Source organism: Bombus terrestris, chromosome 6, assembly GCF_910591885.1.
Source record: "Bombus terrestris chromosome 6, iyBomTerr1.2, whole genome shotgun sequence".
NCBI lineage: Eukaryota > Metazoa > Arthropoda > Insecta > Hymenoptera > Apidae > Bombus > Bombus terrestris.
The window spans coordinates 413,343-436,169 of NC_063274.1; the positions used below are offsets into that span (position 1 = coordinate 413,343).

General features: G+C 36.5%; 2 protein-coding genes across 7 annotated transcripts; one reads left to right on the forward strand and one right to left on the reverse strand.

Annotated features, from left to right (window-relative positions):
* Positions 1 to 189: 189 nt before the first annotated feature.
* On the reverse strand, positions 190 to 22,762 carry LOC105666872 (centrosomal protein of 135 kDa). Of its 5 annotated transcripts, none has more exons than XM_048406688.1 (22): positions 22,658 to 22,762; positions 21,680 to 22,239; positions 21,130 to 21,430; positions 20,755 to 20,987; positions 20,349 to 20,541; positions 20,108 to 20,274; positions 19,775 to 19,970; positions 19,489 to 19,680; positions 19,307 to 19,404; positions 19,123 to 19,224; positions 18,809 to 19,045; positions 18,550 to 18,645; positions 17,451 to 17,680; positions 16,908 to 17,118; positions 16,713 to 16,828; positions 2,956 to 3,235; positions 2,140 to 2,337; positions 1,832 to 2,008; positions 1,547 to 1,749; positions 1,170 to 1,304; positions 1,015 to 1,110; positions 190 to 306 (listed from the first exon to the last, which is right to left on the reverse strand). In XM_048406688.1, the coding sequence occupies exons 2-22, from the start codon at positions 21,866 to 21,868 to the stop codon at positions 252 to 254; spliced, it is 3,705 nt and encodes a 1,234-aa protein (XP_048262645.1). In that variant the 5' UTR covers positions 21,869 to 22,239; positions 22,658 to 22,762; the 3' UTR covers positions 190 to 251. The 5 variants fall into 5 exon arrangements, with proteins under 5 accessions (XP_048262645.1, XP_048262646.1, XP_048262644.1 ...); XM_048406689.1 differs by lacking the exon at positions 22,658 to 22,762 and adding an exon at positions 22,480 to 22,600; XM_048406687.1 differs by lacking the exon at positions 22,658 to 22,762 and adding an exon at positions 22,463 to 22,593.
* On the forward strand, positions 8,985 to 16,715 carry LOC100643392. 2 transcript variants are annotated; one of them, XM_003402918.4, is made up of 5 exons: positions 8,985 to 9,386; positions 14,465 to 14,636; positions 14,833 to 15,026; positions 15,109 to 15,440; positions 15,541 to 16,715. In XM_003402918.4, the coding sequence occupies exons 1-5, from the start codon at positions 9,373 to 9,375 to the stop codon at positions 16,242 to 16,244; spliced, it is 1,416 nt and encodes a 471-aa protein (XP_003402966.2). In that variant the 5' UTR covers positions 8,985 to 9,372; the 3' UTR covers positions 16,245 to 16,715. The 2 variants fall into 2 exon arrangements, with proteins under 2 accessions (XP_003402966.2, XP_020723659.2); XM_020868000.2 differs by lacking the exon at positions 8,985 to 9,386 and having other exon boundaries at positions 14,483 to 14,640.
* Positions 22,763 to 22,827: the final 65 nt, after the last annotated feature.

Genomic DNA, 22,827 nt, shown 5'->3' on the forward strand with positions numbered 1-22,827 from the left:
TGTAGACGGTTATATCGATTCGAATGCATTTTGCAATCTGATCGTAAAATTATATTTATACAAGGAACATCGCGTTGAGCATCTTTCACATGGTTACTGCATTTGAGTTTATTTTGCAGATTTGAGCATCTTGAGCGTGACACAGCGATAGGATTTATCATTTTCGTTCCGTGTTTTTCAATCTGACCATCGCATTCTCTGCTCGTTTCATTCTGTAAATATCTATATCGATTAGAGTAGGTTAAACGACTTTATATGACCACGTTTGAATCTACGTTAAAACTGTCTGGCGTTGAATTAAAAGACCTGCAAATAAAAAAAAATGAAAAAGATTTGAACGAGTGGAAAGCATTAAGAGATCTTTTTAGGCAATTTATTGTTGATTTCTGTCCTGTGAATATTATTCACAGGAATAAATTAAAAATTTAAATTATTATACTCTTTAACGTAGCATTGAAATTTATTTATTACTTCTACGCAAAGAAATATTGTATTAAAATTACTAGTAGGGCTACTACTACTACAGGACATATACAAAATAGTTTTTAGTACAATCACAAAGGCTTTGGACATTTGTTAAAATCATTCTGTTTCGAGGCATCTGCTTCGTTAATACAAGGGGCAAATGGCGATTTGTTCGACGATGGATGGTGCAAGACATTTTTCGATGGCAAACACTTGCAATCCAAGGGAAAAGAATGTCTCTCGAATACCGATCGCGTGCCACTATGTGTACGGGGATATTTGGGGATCGCGGTGTAAGGTTTCTTCAGCCAGTCTACTTGCCTGGCAGTTTAATTTTTCGCTTTTATCACTCGAACTCGAGAAAATAATGCAGAGGGGGAAAATGACTTGGTTGAAATTCAAATTCTGGACTTTTTACAACGAAAACGGAAAACGGAAAAACGTGTCTAGGAAAAATATCGATTTTATGACACGCTGCATGGAAACAACTAAGAAACCCGCCTCTGCATCTAAAGTCGTTCGTTACTACTTGATCAAATATGTTTCTACCTGTGATTTGCATCAATTGTCTCATTAGGAATTTGATCGTTAGTTTGACTGGGAAGCGGAGTTTGGACGAGCGAATCAGGGAGACCTTCCGAGTATCTAAAAACGATATAACGAACAAAATATTCGTCTATTCCGAGTTCCCGATATGTACGTACCTGCTACGATGTTCTTCTTCTTTCCTCGCACGATCAAATCTCTCATGCGTAACTTGTCTACGTAGTTCGCTGATTTGTTTACAATATTCCGCAGCTTGAGTTTGATATTGCCGAAGTTTCGTCGATTCCGAAGATCTGCATCGTTCAAAGAAGATAAAGAAAAAAAAAATTACATCGCGGTTAGGATACGTTGACGCGTTGTTAATTAACAGGTTTCATAGGTTACGGGTTAACGGATTAAAATGTCAGAAACTTTTTCCCTAACAACGGTAAGGTTCGAAACGATCGGCTCGCTTTTCCGTGGGCATGAAACCTGTTAATCGTTTTAGTTATCCTACCGATACTTAACCATTCTAGATAATAGTTAAGCTTCTTACAATTTACTTTGAAGTTCAGATATTTTCTGTCTCAATCTGGACACCTCGTTTTGGAGTTCCTGATTATTAGCCTGCACAGTTATAGATTCCTGTCTTGCTTGATCCAATAGCATTTCGAGGCGCTCGACCGTCGCGCAATCTTTACTCATTTGATCGTGAATTACCGCTTGCTCCGCTTTTAATTTAGTAATTTGCATATCATACTGAAGATGGAACGTAAATTTCAAATTACTTTTACTTATTTATCCTCGGTATATCGAAGTACCTTCATCCATGAATATTTACCTGTGTTTTAAGCGCATCTTTATCATCTAATTGCTGCATAAGTGCATCTTTCTGCTGATCCAATTTCATACATAAATCTCTAACGGCAGTTAAATCAGCTTCTGCTCTGTGCCTCTGTTCTCCTTGCTGACGCAATTGTGTTTCTATACTGGCCACACTTTGGGTCAATTCGCTGATCTAAAAGATTCGAATCAGCGTATAACACTGACCTGACGGGTCATTATCGAAATACAAGTTTCCTGTCGAAGCTTGTACATTTGTCCGATATAGAATAGAGAAAACGAAAATTATTTAAAGAAACTGCCAACCTGCGTTTCGTAGCCTCTTATTAAACTATCCTTGTCCACCAATTGTCGTTCTAAATCCAACAGTCGATCCCTAGCCGATTGCAGTGCTCCTCTTGCTTCGGCTGCTTCAGACTCCAAACTATGGTTATTATTCTCTAAAACGGTTGCTTCCAAACTTAGACTTCTGAAGTGATTTAACATTTCCGTTCTTTCATTTTCCTGCGAAATGAATGGATCTTACAAGTACTGCTAGATAGCAGTATTTCACACTTATACATATTTGATAAGAAACGCATAGTCGAGTGAAAAAGATGGAAAGAACTAAAGTAAAATATTGTATTATCTTCCGAATGAACGATATCAATAATACCTAGTTTTACCGATGTTTATACGATATACCGTTTATATCAGTTCTTTAGACTTTAGCTCTTTTGTAACGCCGACAATAGGACGAATACTATTTACGACAGATCTTATATCGACGGATAATATTATTATAATATAAACGTAATATCGTTTGTAAAATCAAATCGGTAAAATCGATGAGAATTGCGAGTGCGCCTGTTCGCTATCTTTCGATCAACATTTTATGCGATACGTATCGACGGAAGAATAAAAATCTGTCGAATAAAAATATTTCACCAGCTATTTGCGCATAGTTAATGAAAAACATATTCTTGCTAGTAGAAAAAGTTGTAAGAAAGTTGTAAGAAACGAAAAAGTAATAAATTTCGTAACGGCGCTACTACCGTAGCGTCGACGAGATACGACAGATTAAACGACAAAATGAGCGAGACTTTACGCTTGTAACAATTCGAACGAATGAAATGAAATCACCTTTCTGTTAAGAAGTTCCTCGGCTCTACGGACCTCGCTAACGTACGTTTGAAGCTGTCTCTTCAGATCGTATGATTCGGCGCGAGACGCTTCTATTTCGCATTGCAGGTTTCTCACTTCGCAAGTAGCCGCGGCTAAATCGTCCTGTATTCGTCGATTTTCCTGAATAGCATTCTCCTTGTCGTACGACGCCGTTTGCAATTGTCGTTGAAGATTTTCTACCTCCAGTTGCATCGATCTCAGTTGTCTGTCCTGATCCGCGCTTTGATCCACGCATATTCTGACATTGCGACAAAAGTAGTAACAAGTAAATGAATCGATCGAAGTGGTCGAACCGTGTTATGAAAGATGTACGATATGGAAAGGAATTCTTAAGAAGATTTCGGCCAAGCATTTCAAAACGTAAAAGAGAAGTAACGAAACCTGTATCAAATATAGATGAGTAAGTAAGCAGTAGGCATAGAGGTGGAATAGGAGTGGAGCGTTTTCGTCAAACCTGTCACACGGTGAATGAATATCGCGCGTCAAAGTTTCAATACCGAACCGGTGTCTATTCGGTTATGCGAATCGCACACGCTCATCCCTCGTGGCGCAAGCCACGTTCTTCGTTGTTCGGAAAGAGGACAAGGGCAGCATGAGCGCGTTGACGAATTAGGCAGCTATCGGTGCCGAAGTTGCTCAATTGCTTCTCGAAGAAATATTTACGTGGCCAGATTTCGTTTCGTTTGTGTATCACGTAGCGGCGAGAACGACTTTATTAGGGAGAAAAAGCCGAATACGTAAGGAGGGAAGAAACTAGCGGTAGAAAGCCGATATCGAGTTGCAACGTGCATCGTTGCGCGTCTCTTATTAAAACGTTCTAACTACCGACGAATGAATCGCGACTTTTATGCCTTTCAATTACACGCTACAGCGAATACGTGTCCCGATTTAAACGATATTTAACGTATTGTCTGTTTTTTCTGTCTGTATAAAAATCGTACGTCGATCTAATCGTAAGTCAAAGCTACCGTGGAAGATGGCTGCTACGGACAGGCGGCAAACGAAAATTCAGTGTTAGCCGCGGTGGATAAAAATATAGCTAATGAAATATATTAAAATGACATTTCGTAAGGATAATCGAGATAAATGGTAGAGGATCGGCGCTACAGCATAATCATCTATCACGGATGATCCGCGCGTCGATTACGCGTCCGCGTGTTATGTAAGCGGCAATAACGTAAGCGTAGTATAGGGCGCATAGTAGTAGCAGGGATTGAAAAAGGAAAAAGTCCGAGAGAGGCCTGTTCATCGAACAGACACGACTTTCTCTCATCTCGACATGCTTGCTGGATGCCGGGCCGGCGCGGCAGCTTCCTTCGATCATCCGTGTCCGTACGATGCTGCCTTTTCCTCTATACGATAAAAGTGAAAATAACCTCGAGACGTTTGCGGTGGTATTGCTCGAAGCCGTTCGCGCACGCACCCGATGCGCGCAAATGCCTCGTAAGTGCGTTCGTTAAGATTTTTCAAATAATCGAGCGTATGTTGGCACAAATAAACGTCGTAGAAAATACGTTTCCATACTATATTTTTATGGTATTATAGAATCTTAACGACGCGAATATGCTGAAATTATTTTAGATAACGGGTATTTATGAAAAATCGGATATAACGTGACGCGGAGAACGTACGCGGCACTTAAAATAAACGTAAAGTGGCACGATGAACGAAGAAGGATCGATTACAACCGTACGATAAGAACAAGCGGAATTGTGTCACGGACCCAGCGAAGAAACGCGACGAGAAGAATACTAGTTCTCGATGCAATATGAAAATACGATATTACAGGTAGATTGCGTAACCCCTGAACTTTCGTTAACGGTAATATCGGGATCGGGAATGTGTAATTCGAATAGCCGGCAAATAGTGAAATAAATGGACGATAGGACGGATGCTCGTTTTTTCTTAAAAGCTTCGACGTATGCAAGATGATTTCGTTGGATCTGATCGATGCAACGTCAAGATACAACCGAGCGTACACCTGCTGTAAACATTAGACAGAAGAATTTCTCTATCTGTCTCGCTTTCTTTCGCCAATTCCAGTTACATCGCGTCGGCCGCAGGAAAGCGAACTATTCTATATAAGAGAAATAGGAAGAGCAACGTAGAAAGCAGCGGAGGCTTGTACTCGTCAGGGCGGACGTTCTCGTAATGCCCATCGTACGTTATAACCGCTCTATGCAACATTTCGCTCGAACCACTAAATAAGAATATTCAACGATTCGAAATATCTTACCGTTATCCTGAAAATACAATAATAATATCGATTTCAGATATCGAATTATATCTTACACGAGTAATAGACGGATCGTGGAGAACCAGCATCCGCCGGATACAGGAAGAGATATACGCAGGTACGAAACGTATGGAAAAGATAAAAGAGAAAGGAACAGAAAATGCAGCAATTTATGGCGTTGGTGTAAACGCAAGTTCTCGTATACGTCGTACGCGACCGATGAAACGATCGCGGAACTTCGCTGCTGTACGTTTCCCTCTCGTTTAGTCGCGGTAAAAGTTTACTTATTTTCCAACAAGGTACTTTCATAATCGCGAATCAAACGTTGGAAACGTTCGATTTACGCAGTTACGTTTGCCGCGCGTATAATACATCGCCGAAGAAGCAAAAAGAAATCACGACACAACCGTATACCAGCAACACTCTCGATGAATCGGTATTACGATAATTTAATAAGCGTGGCAAGTAACTTGCGCTTTCTACGAAATAAGAAAGTTTCGCGCTTTTCCTTCGTCTTCTCTCTCTCTTCGTAGGCGATAGTCTTTGAAGAGAGAAGAACGAAACGGCCGATAAAGAAGAATTAAGAGCGAGAAGAGATTCAAGGTTTCGGCGCGATTACGAAGGTCGTCTGCGTGCGTCTCGTCCCGCTAAACACCGTCATTCAGCGACACGTACTTTCATTCTCGTTGATCGTTCATCCTGAAGAACGTCCCTGAAATTGAAGCCGCGACAAGAATGAAAGAGACTTGCGTGGCTGCGATCGATCGTGTCGCGATCATTTCGAATTTCTTTCGTGGAATTTCCGAGCAATCGTGATAGATCTGACCTCGGAATATGACGAAACGTAGCCACGTAATTGGATAGGTATCATGGCAAAGTTCGTTCTATCCTTTGAATTCGATTGTGACCCGGATACACCGAAATACCTCGTGTTGAGCAATGAAATTTCGTTATTTCGTTATTTCGTGGAATAATTACGTATTCGCGTGCTTACTTATTGCTAGAGGAGCGATGTAATCATAATTTGTTACGTCCAGATTATATAAAATCGTTCAAACGTCTTACCATATAACTTGCCGTTCAACTAAAGGAGCAAATTTATCGAAGAAACGAAGTTAGGCAACGCGTGGGAAAACACGGTGTTCGGAAGTTCACGAAATGGTTCACACGGCAGAGTGCATCGCCCTGTCCTAAACCCCTAACCAATGAGTCGGCATCTATGTCGATCGACTGGCCTGGTCACGATTCTCTATCTACCGCTGCTTAATGTCAGAAAGTCGGAACGAACGGCCCTTTTAAAGATGCCATTCACCTTTACCATCACAGGCAAAGGGCATTGCACGGTTTCTCGAAATGCAGGGAACGTAAGCACGTGAGAAGCACTCGTAACAGGATGCATACTACGCGAGGTTACTCCACGCTTGTACCAACTGTACGTTGTAACGCGTTCGACTCGTTGATCCTAGAGATTAGACGATTCTCTCTGAAACAGAGCCTCTGCTCGTCGCCTCGTTTCGAATCTTTGTATAAAACTCACATTCTCAAAATGTCTCTCGGTTTGCAGAAAGTATTCGCATTATATAATATAACATATATGTGAAATAAATACAAAAGGTATCTCCTGCTGCAGAGTTAGTTTCTTTCTTCGTTCGAGCTGCTGGTTTTCTTCCGTTTTACTCGCGCACTCGTCGCGAGTTCCGAAATTCCGACGATGAGTCAATTTAATCCTTGAGTTACGAAATGTACATACGAGTCTTTAAGATTTTCTTCGAGCGTTAAAAGTGATTCCGCTGCATGAAAACGAGAGCGAGATCAAGACATAAAAATCGAAGGACCACGCCAGTCTTGAAACGCCAGTCTTGCGCGTTTACACGCAAGGTATTTCTATATACATTTATATACATTACATTTGTGTACATATGTAAGGCCTATGCAGGTATTTGAATATTATTAGGCGATGAGACAAGATCGAGTTGAGTTCCAACGACTCGACTTTCTGACAATATCGTTGTCGAGCAAGTATCGTTCGGATCTGTACAATCAGGTAATCTGGACAAAGAAAGTTTGACGATGCTGCCGGATATCTTAAGATGGGTAAATAGACGAAAGCAACTAAACTTTTATTTAAACTTGCAAATACGCTAATATTTGTCGTCGTCGTAATAATACAATAATACGCGAACTAGACCGCTCTTTGTACGTTTTTCTCTTCTTATTGTTTGCTACATTTTGTATAAATTTTGTATTTTCCAATACCCCGTTAACGCTGTAGTAAGAATATAATTTCGAGGATAATACGAGAAAGCGAGAAGAAAGAAAAAGAAATATCGCAAAGTACGAGCGACGAGGGAAGAGGTAAGTAAATTGTGTTTCAATGAAATATTTCCTCGACATTCGCGACTAATATCAATGTTCTAAGAACAGAGATGTTGGATCGGTTTCCGTCAATGTGTTTCGCATAACTCTACGAGTTACCGAAAGGAAAGCAGTAGCGATAAAAACCACCTATATATAGGTTCTTAAGGAGAGAAAGAAGACGAGAACGTATGTCACGTAAGCGGAAGCGCGATCTTCGTAGAAATGGATTTTGAGATAAAGCGAATAAAAATTATTTGGTTTGGTTCGACTTTTACCAGACGTAAACGAGTATAACGAGTCGTACAGCGTTTCTAAAAACACTCGCACACTCGTTTAATACGAACAAAAAGTTTAATGTCGTTTGATCGAGCGATCGGCCATCGGCCATCCTACGAATAGAGGAAGAACATCCATTCGGGACAAGCAACGTGGAAGACGTATCTTCGAGTTTCAAGCTGTCAAAGTTACTAGGAAAGTGTAGTTGCAAACAACGAGACGATACGTCTGCCCCAGGTTTTAACAGGTTCGAAGGTCTCGAGAGATCGCTTCTTGGCACAAAGGCGCCAATTTAAGGACATCCCGTTGGTCGATCCAGCCGGGCTCCGGCTGTCGTTCTTTCCGAATTATGCAACGCGCGACTCGGTCGACGAAAGCGCGTTCCTGCGGAGTTGGATGCCCGTAGCGACCTTCTGGAGGTCGTAAGACGACGAAAGTATCAAATATCCGGGTTCTTTCTTCGGAGAAGAAAATCTCACGACTGGAAATGTTCAAGGGAGGCTACTCGATGCAAACTCGCTGGAGTTTGCTATATCGAGCATCGACTAGTATCGATATCTATGTAAATGGGGAAAACTTACACTCGATCCTTTAGTCTCGATATATCCCGCTATCTTCGCTTTCTTCGTCACGCGATGCTACACGCATAATCCGATTCCTAGATCCGAGACACTTTCGATCGATAAGAAAAACTCGCCTCTTCTATCTTTACGATTCCGCGAAAGTACGATTTATTTAGAATTATTTAGAATTATTTAGATATCGGTGGGTTAGATTAGGTAGAGACCTGATCTAATGGGCGGTACATTCGCGGATCGATTTTACGGAGGATCCACGTGGTCACCGCGTGTCGCAATTCGATCGTAGTAATTACGTAAAACGTAAAACGTAAATAGGATATTATTAGGTACTGGCAGATTTCAAATGGATTGGAAAATATTCGAGCATGATTTCATTCCCATTGTCCGTCGAACGTCACGAAAACCCACGCACGAAACTTTATCGCCCCCGTCGAACCGTCCAACTATCGTATCGTGGATCCCTGTCCGATTCTCGCCCGTATCGAACCGGATACGCGACGGCGGATTTCTGCACTAAGGAACGTGACGCGCTGACCGTATGCAGTTGAGAAGCCGTTCACGATACGCAGAGCTGTGCTATGCGGCGATTGAGAATTTTATTTCGGCTGTTTCCTCGACGTAATCGCGATCCATTCGCGGATAGAACGAACCTACGAAAAAAAAAGTGAGACGAGTGCCGGTCTAGGAGATTCGGTTCTTGTCTCGGGCAAGTTAGGTAACAGCGCGAAGCCGCGGAGCTGATTCCAAGTCGATGTTCAGTGTTGCCGCGGTGCTCCGACTAACACGATCGCCGCCGCTCTTCGTTTCGTGCGCGCCTCGTGTCGATCGCAGCATGTCAAAAGGCCTCGATAAAACGACACGATCAATTTTCGCGAATATCTGTCATGTGATTACTAAAAAGTTACATTCTTAATCGCCTTCACCATGAGAACCACGTTGTAAGTCATCGTTTACAATTTTTTTTTATTTTCTACGAATCGAAATTTCAATATCGTTCGGTATCCATAACGAACGATTTTCATTTACGTTAGATCAGCGAATAATACAAATAAAATACTCGTTTCTCTGTCATTCTTTCTCGTCTGGATACGTCATTTTAAATCGTTTCTTTTCGACGTATATCTAACAACATCATCTTTATCTCTCTCGCATGGATTGTCACATAATTGTCGAGTTAAATAAAAAAAATGTAATATACGTATGAAGGAAAAGCAAAAATTTATCCTTTTATTAGGATGCCGCTAAATCCGCATAAAAGGACATCGACAAGATATTCGTTCGACTCTGACAACAAATTTTAACAGATTTTCATCTTTTATACGCAAATAGTATACGCAGAGTGTAGACAGTTTGTTGTGTTGTTGCAAGTTGTGAGTTGTGAGTTGTGAGTTGTGAGTTGTGAGTTGTGAGTTGTGAGTTGTGACGATAGAAAGCATATTTCATTAAAAATATATCAATGTCGAATACCCGGTAACTCGCTTGTATCGCGAAGACGATGTAACGATACGATTAAAAAGCGAACATACTATAAAGAGATACCGTGGCTGGTAAACTCGTAGCGAGAAACGCAATCGTTAACTTCAAATATATAACTTCATGAAAGGCAATTGCTCGTTACTTTCTCGCAATAGTAAATCGTCGAATTTCGATTTCGCACAAATTCGTTAATATTTATAAGAATACGTATTACCTAGTAGCTCTGAAAACATCTACCATGTTTAACCATCTACCAAATATTTTTACCTCCTTGTATTTGATTAATTCTTATATTTATATATTTATATTTCTTATAAAAAGTCTTTTCTTACTTTTTAGAAGGTTAAATGTTCCGTTGTGTGTGTGTGTGTGTGTTTACGGTGAAAGTTGCATAACGGCGACACGACTAATCTTGAAACGATCGTTTCGTTTCTCCGACATAAATGTCAAGACCTGATCTTTGCAAGAGATCCTTCGATTTAATTTAATTTCATGTTATTCGTCGATTACATCGATTTTGTTACATAATCTTGCCACTAGAGCGGCTTAACTAGGACACAACGGGATACAATGAAAGAAGACAATGAAAGAACCGAGTTACTCCAATAACGAAGGTTCGTTAGGTAGAATTTCAGATTAGTTTCCATTAGTTTATGGAAAATTATTATAATTCGATTAATTGAATTTCAAATAACAACCGATTTGTTTTGCTAAAATTAAGAGAAAATTGAAACATTAAGAAATTGCAAATTTTGTTGTGAAAGTATACACGGAGATTGTTAATCGAAGTTAACGTACGTAGGAAAATAGCAAATCGTTACAGGTTAAATTCGCTAAATAATTCCCTTCTCGAATACTATTTATATCGATATGAAAATATCATTATTATTCTGTTTAATGGTTTACGGGCATGATATCGGAGAATAGTTCGGCAATGGAGATATCTTGTTTCTAAGATTTCAATCGATCGTTTAAACGTGTAAATCGTTAAATATGAAAGAAATGTCACGTAGGTATTTAAAACACCGGCAAGACAGGCACGGTTTCATTGTTGAAATAATAGTAGCGATCATCGAACGAAATTAGACGAAATGAACAAAGTCGATAGTATGCTAAGTATACGCTTCGTTAAGAACGAGAAGAGGCGAAAAAATATTCAAACAAAAGGAAAGAGAAACAAAGCGAGAAAATGCTAACGTTCGTTTCAAATGGCCGATATGTTTGCAACAACCGCGTCAAACTTGACAAATTTCATCTGTCTAACTAAACGAACGACAGCTAATCGTTACGTTTTAACCGCGTGAATAAGGAGAAAGTTGGTTGGCAATGAAAGTTACAAATTAAACAATTACGTTGATGCTTTTCGAAGATACACAAGTACGTACGTAGTAGGTGCAAGGAGTATCCTGGAATCTAATTTAGTCGAACTGCCCGCCAACGAACGGCTAGATATGTAAAAGTGTTCGGTTGTAAAAAATGCGTCCGGCTCAGTGGCATAACGCTACCGATTTTTATCAGATGTACGCGCGCAATCTACTATTATGCAACGAGTATAAAAACTGAAAGGTAGGCTGAGACGCGAAACATGTACGAACACATCGAACGGTGGACCAACGAAAAATGGAACGAGTTATGTCACAACAGACGACGAATAATAGGTGTGCGATATGAAATAACAAAAATATGAATTACCCATACGGTATAAATATATATGTACCTACATGTATATAGATGATTATGAAAAGATCTGCGAATGAAACCCATTTATTTGGACGAAATTAGCTGCACAAATTAACGTTAAATTTCAAAGCGGAAGTAAACGAAATAGACTCGAAGGTACTACTAAGGAAATAAAAGGAAGTAAAAAATCGTCTTTAAGTAGTCTAAAAAAAAGTGAAAAATGAGAAAGAACGGAGGCAGATAAATCCTCTTTCTTCGAAGGGGAGGGGGGGGGGCGGAAGAAATCTGTCATAGATTCAATAATAGTAATCCACATAATTCGCATATAGCGATACAATCGGAAAACAAATGATAGAAGAATCATACCTATATCGTCCGTCATCGTTACGATTCAGACAGCTATAACCTTTGAAGGAACTCATGATCGTTGTTTCTTCTCGTAATAAATATCATCGACGATATTTATCCTCGTGCGTTCCTTGCTACTCCCGAGTAATATCGAAGTAAGTAGAATGCAAAAGACGAACCAAACACCCACACTGATAATTTTGTACGGAACACTGCCGTCATTATTGCAAACTGTGTCGCTATAGTTACACTTTTTTTCGATATTCGATTGTTAATTAGGAAATATTTGAAAAATTCTAGTAACTTCGACCCCTTCCTTATCTTCGTTTTGAAAAGATCTCCTGAATTCGTTAAATTCAATGGTATTCACGCACCAAAGAGTTACGAAAGCAACTTTACGAGTAATTTAAGAATACAAATTCAAAACTCTGCATTTACGTAATCGCGTTCAAATTCACTCAGTTAGTCGGCTAAATGAACATAGTAATTTATCTTGATACGTTTACGTATTAAAATGCAGTAAACGTGAAAGTTTTCACGCAATACTCCCACGTTTCTCGGCAAGCAATTAATAAAAGCAATTAATAAAACGCGTTGACCCTACGAACGATCGTACGAATCGATGCGAATCTTACGTCTCGTTCGAACAAAAATATCCTTACTTTTCACTTATGAGATTATTCGCTGATATCGAACTATTGAACGTTCGTGCTATAAAAATGATGATAAAATCTTCAAATCATGCCCCACTTTATCCCGGTAATTAATCGACACAGATATTAACCCTCGGCTATAAATATAATCTACGATGATGAATACTATTTCTCTTTCTTTTCCTACGAAAACTTTTATTTCTCTTTAGAATTTTTAACGCAAACTTTAGAGATTTCGAGTCTGATTCTGTTTGCTTCTAAGAACCTGGATAAACAGAATTGAAATACTTGAACAGAGCTGACATAATTTATTTGAAAATTCAACGAATCCAAGTGAAGCGTAGGATGTGCGACTCGTTCTAGTTACTTCTAAATTTAGCTCTAAATTAACGGAAATTCTACATCTAAATTCCGAGGCTTGTCAAATAATTAACCAAATTGATAATTAATAATTAATAATATAGCGTTGTACGTGTAATATACCTATATTATATTTATTTGTGTGGCTATAAACAAAACACGCGTACGAAGAGAATGCGTAACCGAGATTACCTTACCTTACTAAATCTCTAGTACTCTCACTTTTTATTTGCGCCAAGTGGTCACACCGGTTTGACAATGAAGATTAATAATTATACAGGAAGAAAAGGAAGCTCGACATTCCGCGATAGTTCTCCGGTGGCCGTGCGACTTTCCTTAATGAGCAGCTCCTACAAACCGCAACCACGTGAAATAATCCCATCTTGTTTACCGTAAAAATTAGACGATTTGAGAATATACTCCTCAGAAACGCTAAAACTTTCATCGATACTTACATGATATTGTCCATAAATACGAAGATCGTTAGAATATACGTATACGTAATTTAAGTAGTTTACGTAATTCTATAATTCGAATAATACTATTTACGCTGTCAAATAACGAATCAAACGTTTTCTCCAATCAAGAGTACCACGATTCTATGTGAAACACCAGTCTATAAACAGAGCGCGATAAATTAAGAAACGCAATTAATAAAACACTAGTGAGCAATCGGCAAAACTCGTTCCGTTATTGCAATGGAAAGTTATTGCATTGAAGAAAGCTTGTCTAGCAACTATCAGCATCTAAGTGCCAAGGTTTCTTGTATCCCGTAATCGTTTGCTTGATTTTGATTTTTGATTTTTGATTTTTGATTTTTGATTTTGATCAAATACAGCATGATCTTCGATGGTTCATAATCGATGCGATAGAACGTTCGTTGCCTATTTTTAGAAAAATTTCCAACTTCTACCAACTAATTTTAATACATTCAAACTTAATTTTACAAGATTACCGATTCCAATCTAATTCAACAATGTCGTTTGAAGGTATCTAAAACCGTCTAGAAATGGCTAAAGTCAAAAGAGAAAAAAGAGGAAAGTGTTTTTGCTTTCAGTTTGCAACAGTTATACGGCACATATATAGAGAATGGTATTCTTATTCTACATGCATGTCGTCATCTCGAGCCCTGCCACCAGGGACAATGCCATTGCCATAGTGAAACAGTGAAAGTATGGTCATTTTATTTCTGTCGTGCTTTTGCTCTGTTCTACCACTACCCTCGATTTTGACATACGCAGACACGAATACGCGATAACATTTTCTATCGCAATCCCGGTGTTTCCCGGTTTCAAGTGCTCCACCGAGACGAAACCTGAAACCTCATTTTCCTATAATGTCATTTTATATAATTCCTTACAAATTCTAATTTAAATTCTAAAAACGTGTAGCAAACCCGTTGTATATATGTTATCGCTAAACACTTCGGAATGCCATTTTAATATCTTATACGTCAATTTCAATTTCAACTAAACATGAATTCATTAAATGCGTTTCAGCGCTTTACAAGATGTATTGGTAATTATCTGGTTCGCGTCAATTGTTCGCGTTAAGTCAGCGATAATGCCTCCACCATGGGCAGATCCGTCGAGCAATCCCTGCGCCGCTCAACCACGTGGCTGGCAATTGTTATTTTGGCCGCCGGATGGAAAGTGTTACAAAATATTCCAGGCAGGTGCTGCATTTCTCTTTACAGAGTCATTCGAGTTCTCTTAATAGAATGTACATTAGAGAAGCAGCTTCTCGTGTTTCTTTTTTTTTTTTTTTTTTTTTTTTTTACTTAATCGACCGACACATAGTTTACTTGGTCGAGAAATTTAAATTACAATTATGGATTACTTATTATAACTATAGATTTGTTTGACAGATTGGTGCTCCATGCCCAGAAACAATGGAACTAGGTCCAGCTGCAGGTAGAGGTGGAACTGTAGCTGAATGTAGATGTCCTCCAGGAACCGTGCAATCTCCTAGAGACGCTCTTTGCCATAAGATATACACGAGAGCATCCTGCTCAAAAGGACAATTTTTTGCACCCGTTCCAAAAACTTCTGGCAAGTCCAGGTATTACGATACAACGAATCTAACAGATCTTCTAACTAACATAAAAAGTTTCCCTCTAAATTTACTTTATTTTTTAATAAAGGTGGGGTGTCTGTCATGATCCAGAGCCATGTACGGGGAAAGGAGAAGTCTACTGGCCTAGGGATGGCAAATGTTACCCCAAATTTAGCAAAGGGCCATGCCCGAAAGGTGAACTCCTTGCTATAGATGAAGACGGATTAACGGTATGTTCCTGCTCTAGAAATGGAGAACTTGGACGATATCACTGGGCGGGTAGTGTGGGTGGTTGCCACGAACATTACACTAAAGGCCCATGTACGGAACCTGGAGAATTATTTTTACCAGGTGGCGTATGTGGCTGTCACTCTAAATTACCTCATTACCATGAACCAACTGCGATGTGTTATCAATTAGGTAAGACGATTCAAAATACACGCGATGCATAAGCTTCTTCCAATTTTCTACTATTTATTGTTACTTTACATTATTATATTGTACTCGTTCATTAACACAGGCGGTATCGGTCCATGTCCGCAAGGGCATCACTTTATCGTAACAAACACGATAACCAATGAAGAAATAGTTCAAGCTAAGTGTGTATGCAAGCCAGGTCATGTTCTCTATGAAAATGGATTTTGCTACAGACTTTACACAAAAGGACCTTGTCAAAACGGCTATATGCTAATAAATTCGACGACTTGTACTCCTGTGCCTTGTAAACGGGGTCGACTATATTTTTCACAAGAAAAAACGTGTTACAAAATAGGAACCAGAGGACCATGTCCGAACGGACAAGTTGTTTTATATGATTATAATATACGACCATCCGTTGATGGAATCAGTTACAATGGAGTATGTGGATGTATAAATATACTGACCGATTCGAAAAAATGTTCCGAAGAAGTTAACGATAGCTGCGAATCTACGCCCGGAATGGTGGAAATAAATAAAACCTGCTACAAATTATATACACAAGGTCCGTGTACTGCGGGAGAATGGTTGGTTGCACGAAGAATGCCAAAACAGAGCTTATGGAAGAACGAAGGATCAGAGCCAAGGGCAAGATGCGAATGCAGACCCGGATACAAAAGAATCACGGACGGTCCACAAATTTCTGAGTTAGAAAGTAATAATCTCTTCTCGCTGGGTAGTTGTCAGCCACCCACAGTTAGTTTAGCAAAGTTTCTCAATGGAAGAGTAAAGTCAATAAACTTTTAAGTAAAGAGGTCAGACTGTGTATAATAGCATGTGGTGATGATAAAATGAACTATTTGATATGCTTTTTTTTTAGACATTATGTGTAAATAACGTTGTATAAAGGCTGCGCGTAAAATGTTCTCAACAATCTCGTGTGAATTCCTCGAATTTCTATTTATTTAATGTCCTAGTGCTATGAAATTTTTCGTTTAATTCCATAGTTTAAGCCTATACCATTTTAAAATTTGTTATGCAGATATACTCGTATTAATATAATTCTAGTGCTTATTTTTAGTATTACTCTATTATAAATGTATGCGAAAAGACTTTTGTCAAATCTAATAATTAAATATCACCTTTACTGCCAATGTTTTGTAAATATATGTATACAATTTATGGTGTCTCTTTTAGAATATAGTAATTAGATTTCTGGTAGCTGATAAGATTTTCTAGAATGTGTCAAATTTTATAAATACATACGATACTCACTGATTTTTGTGTTGCAGATCGTGAATCTGTTGCTCGCTTCCTATTAGTTGTTCTTCTTTCATCAGAATTTCTTTTTCTAGAGTAGCTATCCTTTCTGTCTTCTCGTCCAATACCATCTAACAAAATTCACTTATTCATTACATCATACGTAAGTGTCGTTGAATACTTTGCAATATAATTGTATCTAATACTCACTAGCAATTGATCTTTTTCCTGATCCAAATGTGTCATATTTGCTTTAAGATTGTTAATTTCTTGTTGTAATCCTTCCACTTGATTTTCTAACTCCAACTGCTGCCGTTCCATCGTTCTATTACGGTCCAACGTCTTATTCAGTTCGGACTCCGACTGTGTCAATTGATTCTGAGCATCTCCCAAAGCCTGATCCGTTTGATCTTGTAGAGCTCTATCATATTTATTAATTATGTATATGTATCTACTGAATACTAAAGAAAATCATAAGGAAATATTTCTACGTTATATTCTCTACAAAGTTTTATTTTCATGAAAAATATTAGGTCGTCTGAAAAGTATCTTTCGTTTTATAAGGAAATAATGGGTGCACAACATTTTCCGTTTTATATTATTTTATTGAATTACGTATGATCAATTTTGTTCTATCAAAATAAAGATCACAACGTTCGACAGATTAAGTTTCATGTTTGTATAAGGATGCATCGTTGTAAAAGACGTGCTTGTGAAAGAAAGACACTTTTCGGGCAATCTAATAAGTAATACCGAAGTTGAAAATATTGTGTTCTTTGAGTTCCTAATTCTTGCTTAGTCCGTTTTAACTCTTCTCGCAAATCTTGTAATTGATCCTCTAGTCCATTGATAGTTGCTCTTCGTGCTCCTTGCGTAAGTAAAAGCTCTTGTCGTTCCTTTTCTATCTGTTTCAATCGAGTTTCAACGTCGGTCAAGTTTTCTTTTAGACGACGTTGTTCAGATGTATGTGCTTCCGCAGCCATCTAATTTACAAATTTTCATAATGAATTTGCTATATATAAAATTGATGTCGTTTGCCGACAAATCCGAAGGGAGCCAGCCACTGCAGTACGAGTACTGAATTAATTTGCATTTTTTAAAACTGGTCTCTCCAAATACGAATTCTGTGAGGTGTCTTATTGTATCTCAATTACTCTCCTTGTCCCTTATTCTTATATTCAACGTACTCACAGAAGAGCGATCCGAAATCAGATAGATGATAGAATTTCAATTTGTAGAATGTGATTGTAAATAATTTTTCAAGTACGACGTAGAGAAAAATGTTTAATATGTTAAAAGCGAAAATTACCGGACGAAATGAAAAAAAGAAGCCTCGGTGTTTATAAGAATGTGAACAATTCTGTTGTAATTCGCTAACAACTTTGGTAGTTAAATGCAATTTTAAATAAAAAAAAAAAAAAAATATTACATCGTAATTACATTTCGGATTATTAAAAAAATGTTATTAGCTACATGTGAAAACAGAACCGGGTGTGCTTGCTTGCTTTGAAGATTCGGGCGCGCAAGTACGTGAAATTGTTGGTCGAAATCGCGGGATTCGCTTTCTCGACGATTGTTTTCTCCTTGTCGTGACATCAAATTTAAAGTGCTTCGGCGACAGTCAAACCGCTATGTGTTCTCGCTTAATTATATTTCTAACAATAACTCGTAGATGACAAGCGACATTTCATTGTATTAGTAAGCGTACATGTTACGCTATTGCCATTCTCATATATTCTCGCGAGCGCGGGTTCCAAATTAAGTGGATAACGTGTTCTCATATGACACGATAAAGATCATTTATAATAACAAATTTACCTATATTCACCAATAAATAAACTTTCCGAATTACCTTTAATCTTTCACGTAATGCATCGCGTTCTTCAATTAAACGATCGACATCTGCCCGTGCAATATCCCGTTCATGTTCCAGACGTTCAATAATATTCTAAAAAATGTTACTTTTATAAATTTGATTAGAAATTCTTAAAAACATTGTATTCATTTAACATTTCAAATAAAGCTATAAGGATTTTCTCTAATTATAAAGTAATTTTAATAACAATTTTCCGAATTGCAATTTTTGCAACAAAATTATTTATGCACTTTACCTGTGTCTTGCCAACGTCTCTCATTAACGGAGGAGAACAATTACAGCCAACACCACGTTTGCATACATTGCAAGGTCGATAAGGTGCTTTATGTTCAGTTTTATAAGTTTGCAGACGTGTTTCTAAATTTGTTTTTTCACGATGCAAGTCTTTCTTTTCTCGCTGTAATTCATCTAATGCATTTTCCTTTTCGTTTAACTCACATTTTAATTCTCGTATTCGCGACCATAGGTCAACCTATTTTTAAAAATAAAGATAAAATATTACATATGTACCAAAGAAAACTGTGCGAAAAGAAACGGGTAACACTTTACATGGTCTTTTTCAATCGTTTTGTTATAGTTATCCTTGATATTCTTGTATTCATTTTTATAAAAATCTCGTTCCCTTCTTAGTTGCTCCACAGCTTGTTGTAACTGATAAAATAAATACTAGTTAATATGTTTCTATAATTACCAAACTATAGTGCACGAAAGAAATATTTTTCATGAAACATACATCGTTTATTTCAATTTCTTTTTCATATCCAGCATCGTTTATGCTTTGAAGAAGATCTCTTCCTTTATATGCTTCTTGAAATTCTGTTCTACTTTGCCCTGATGATTTTTAATAAATTGATAAATCTTTGAACACAGAATTACTCTGTTTTTCATATTATATTCTATATTTTATAATTTTACCTCTATCATAATCATTCTTTCGTCCCTTTTCTTTACCATCTTTCAAATTTGTCCCGACATCGTCTAATAATATTTCCCTTCTATTTATTTGTTCCCTTAATAATTTATTACTATATTGTAACTGAATAATATCTTGTCTTTGTTTTTCATTTTCCTTAATCAATCTTTCAATTTCATCATTTAAATTTTTTTCTATAATATTATTGAAAAAAAAGCAATACTGATTAACTATGAAACTATTTAATTATATTTATAATCGTCCCATGAAAATAAAAGTTTTGTTTACCAATCACTGTTAACTCATTTATCCTGTCAGTCATCTGTTTCTTCTCATCTAATGTAGATTCCAAATTACGTTCAATATTACGTTTCTCCAGCTTACAAGCTTCTAGATCTGCTCTCAATTCGTGTACTTCTCTACGCTCAACAGTTAATTCAGCTTCTAATGCGTGTACTCGTGCCATTACATTCTCCAATTTTTCCTGCAGGAATATAAATTCCATAACAATAATTATAATGCAATAAATTGTAACTATTAATTACGATATTATTATATTATATTATTATTATTATTATTATTATTGTAAATATTAGGGCGTAGTCTTTAAAAATTTATTACCTGCAATTTAGAAACTCTCCTATTGTTTTCTTTAACTGCAGAATTACAATCAGCTTCTACAGCTAATGCTATGTGATCTATATCTCTTAATTCCTTTTCTAATTCCTCATTTCGATCAGCAAGTTTAAGTGCTTGAGACATAGCATCATGCTGTTTATTTAAAGCTTCTGTAATAGAATATAGTTACGTACATAAGGAATATTCTTGATTTTACATTAAACAGAAAACATAGTTTGATTACCTTTTAATTGCTGTTCTAATTCCAATTTTTCTTGTTGAAGAACTTTTAATTCATTACCATCCATGTTATAATTGGACATTACAAAACTGCTTTCTGCTTTTTTACAAGCACAATCTTTAGTAACAGCCAGATATGGTCTACCTCCTTCTAACATCTTCTTCAGTCGCAAAATTTCTTTTTCCTTCATAGTTAGCTATAAACGTACTTCTATAGTATACTTGTATCTAGTCTTTTTACAAATTTTTATCAATTTTTGCAAATTTAAATAAACATGCATATATTTAATGATCCTTTGCTGTTAGTTCTAATTAACAGTAATTCAAATATTCAATATGTTATATACATTTTCTTACATGCAAACAGGAGCAATTTAAACTCATGCAGATGTAATTTAACAGTAATATACCTGACTTTTTAATGTTTGTACATTGTCGATTTGTAAAGAGAGATCTCCCTTCAATTTTGTTACCTCATGACTCAAACAATTCATCTTATGATCTGCCATGCTTAATAAATCAACAATTTTTGGTTCTGCTACACTTAAGTTTGGTAACGGAGTAACTTTAACTCCTGTTTTTGGTAATGGTTCACTTTCTATAACTGGTCTTCGTAGTGGGAAAACAGGACGTTTCTTAGAAACTGTAATGGTAAAAAATAACAATTTGATAATATTTAAAAGCATTTAATTTTACATATTCATATTCTAAAGTTGTATTCTAGAATCACAAACATCTTGTAAAAGAATAATCTCAAACATATCAGAAAATGAAAAGTAATTTACCTAGGCCAACATTGCTGACGGATGGTTTTAAACATTTTCCTTGGAGTTCCAAAATTCTTTTTGATTTCTTAGCAGATACAGCTTCTAGCTCTTTAATCTTATGTAAATTCCGAGAAGACGCCAGTTGAAGATCATTACATTCACGCTCTAATTTATATATTTCCTTCTTCAGGTCCTTAATCTGCTTTTGATGACATTCCTTTTCTTTTATCAAATCTAAGTGAAGCTGGTTACATTCTTGCACTAGCCTTACATTGTCACATTTATACGGATCAATTGTTGATTGTAACTGAGTGTAAGCCTATTTATATGATACAAATATTAAATTATACAAATATAATAACAAAATCTAATAATATAATTTGCTCTTTATTATCTTTCGATCGAAAGATATTAAAATATCTTTCGTATTTCCCTAATTAATTATTGTATACATGGTATGTTCATTGTTTCATACAAAGGGTGTTTTAGAAATACATATTTAATGGGATTACATATATATTTATATTAAAATTAAAAGTAAAAGATTTTAAATTACAAAGATACAGACCTCAATATTTTCTTGAGCAATGCTTTTAAAATGCTTTAAGCTTTCTGTTGTTTGTATCAAATCAGCCAATAACTTTTCTATTAAAGGAAGTGAATCTAATGTAAGTGCTTGTTTGTATCCTAAACTGTCTAAATGCTTGCGGACAGTTCGATATCTTGCAGCTACGTTACATTCATCTTCCATACTCATTTTTGTAAATTTTATAAAATATCTATTTTATTCTATTTCATAAATGTGCGCTAAATAACGCTTTTAGATTATTTTATCTTACAACTTATGTTCCAAAAATAATTGCAGCTTCTTTTTTTTGGAACTTAATTACACTTTTATGAAATTTATTATAAAATCATTTTTTAACATATAATTAGTAAAATAATACGTTCTCAAATAACTGATTGTAATATAACCAAGATATTACAACAGCATTTCATCATGTTTCATTAAATCAGCAACTCCATTACAAAATGTTCCATTTTTAAAACAGCCATGATTTTTTTATTAAACACTTGCACCATTCTCTGTCAATTACGTGAACAACCTTGTACATTATTATATTTTTTCTGGAACAAAAGACGCATCATGTTAGGCATAAATATTATTCAAAAGTGTTACCAACATTATAGATGCAAATATTGTTTACGAATGTTGTACATATGACAATTTATGCGTTCAAAAAGATTATAGTAATTTGCATAATTAACGATTTAACAATTGATGATTAAGCAATAAAGTAGCACTTAAAATATATTTTAGAACAGACATTCAAGCCACATACATACGTACAGTATGATTTTATTTACATTTGAATGTTTTATGAAGTGTAACATAGTCTAAACACAATTGAAATATTTAAAAAGGAACCGTATAACAATTATGTTATATCACGTATATTGTAAACATTAAATTCTTATATGAGAAAAATGTATTTTAAACAGAAAGAAAAGAAAAGAAATTTTTAAAGTGGTAGAAGATGTAAACCTTAGTTGCGCACGTCACTTGTTTATTCATGATTGAAGAATTCTACTACAGAATGCAAAGCTCTGCAGAAGTTTGCAGTAACTCTACGCAGTATGTAATTGTCCCGTGTTTTGATAGTCAATTTAAATTTAAAAAATGACCAAGACAGATATCTTTTATAATCATTAAAA

Bases quoted from the DNA above. Each gene is read 5' to 3' on its own strand.
- LOC100643392 (XM_003402918.4), top strand. The intron at 15,027-15,108 runs GTATTACGATAC...TTTTTAATAAAG, and splicing joins AAAACTTCTGGCAAGTCCAG to GTGGGGTGTCTGTCATGATC. The intron at 15,441-15,540 runs GTAAGACGATTC...TCATTAACACAG, and splicing joins TGCGATGTGTTATCAATTAG to GCGGTATCGGTCCATGTCCG.
- LOC105666872 (XM_048406688.1), bottom strand. From the start codon at position 21,868: ATGAGTATGGAAGATGAATGTAACGTAGCTGCAAGATATCGAACTGTC. The intron at 21,431-21,679 runs GTCTGTATCTTT...TCATATAAATAG, and splicing joins TTGCTCAAGAAAATATTGAG to GCTTACACTCAGTTACAATC. The intron at 19,046-19,122 runs GTAAAGTGTTAC...TTTTAAAAATAG, and splicing joins AAACGATTGAAAAAGACCAT to GTTGACCTATGGTCGCGAAT.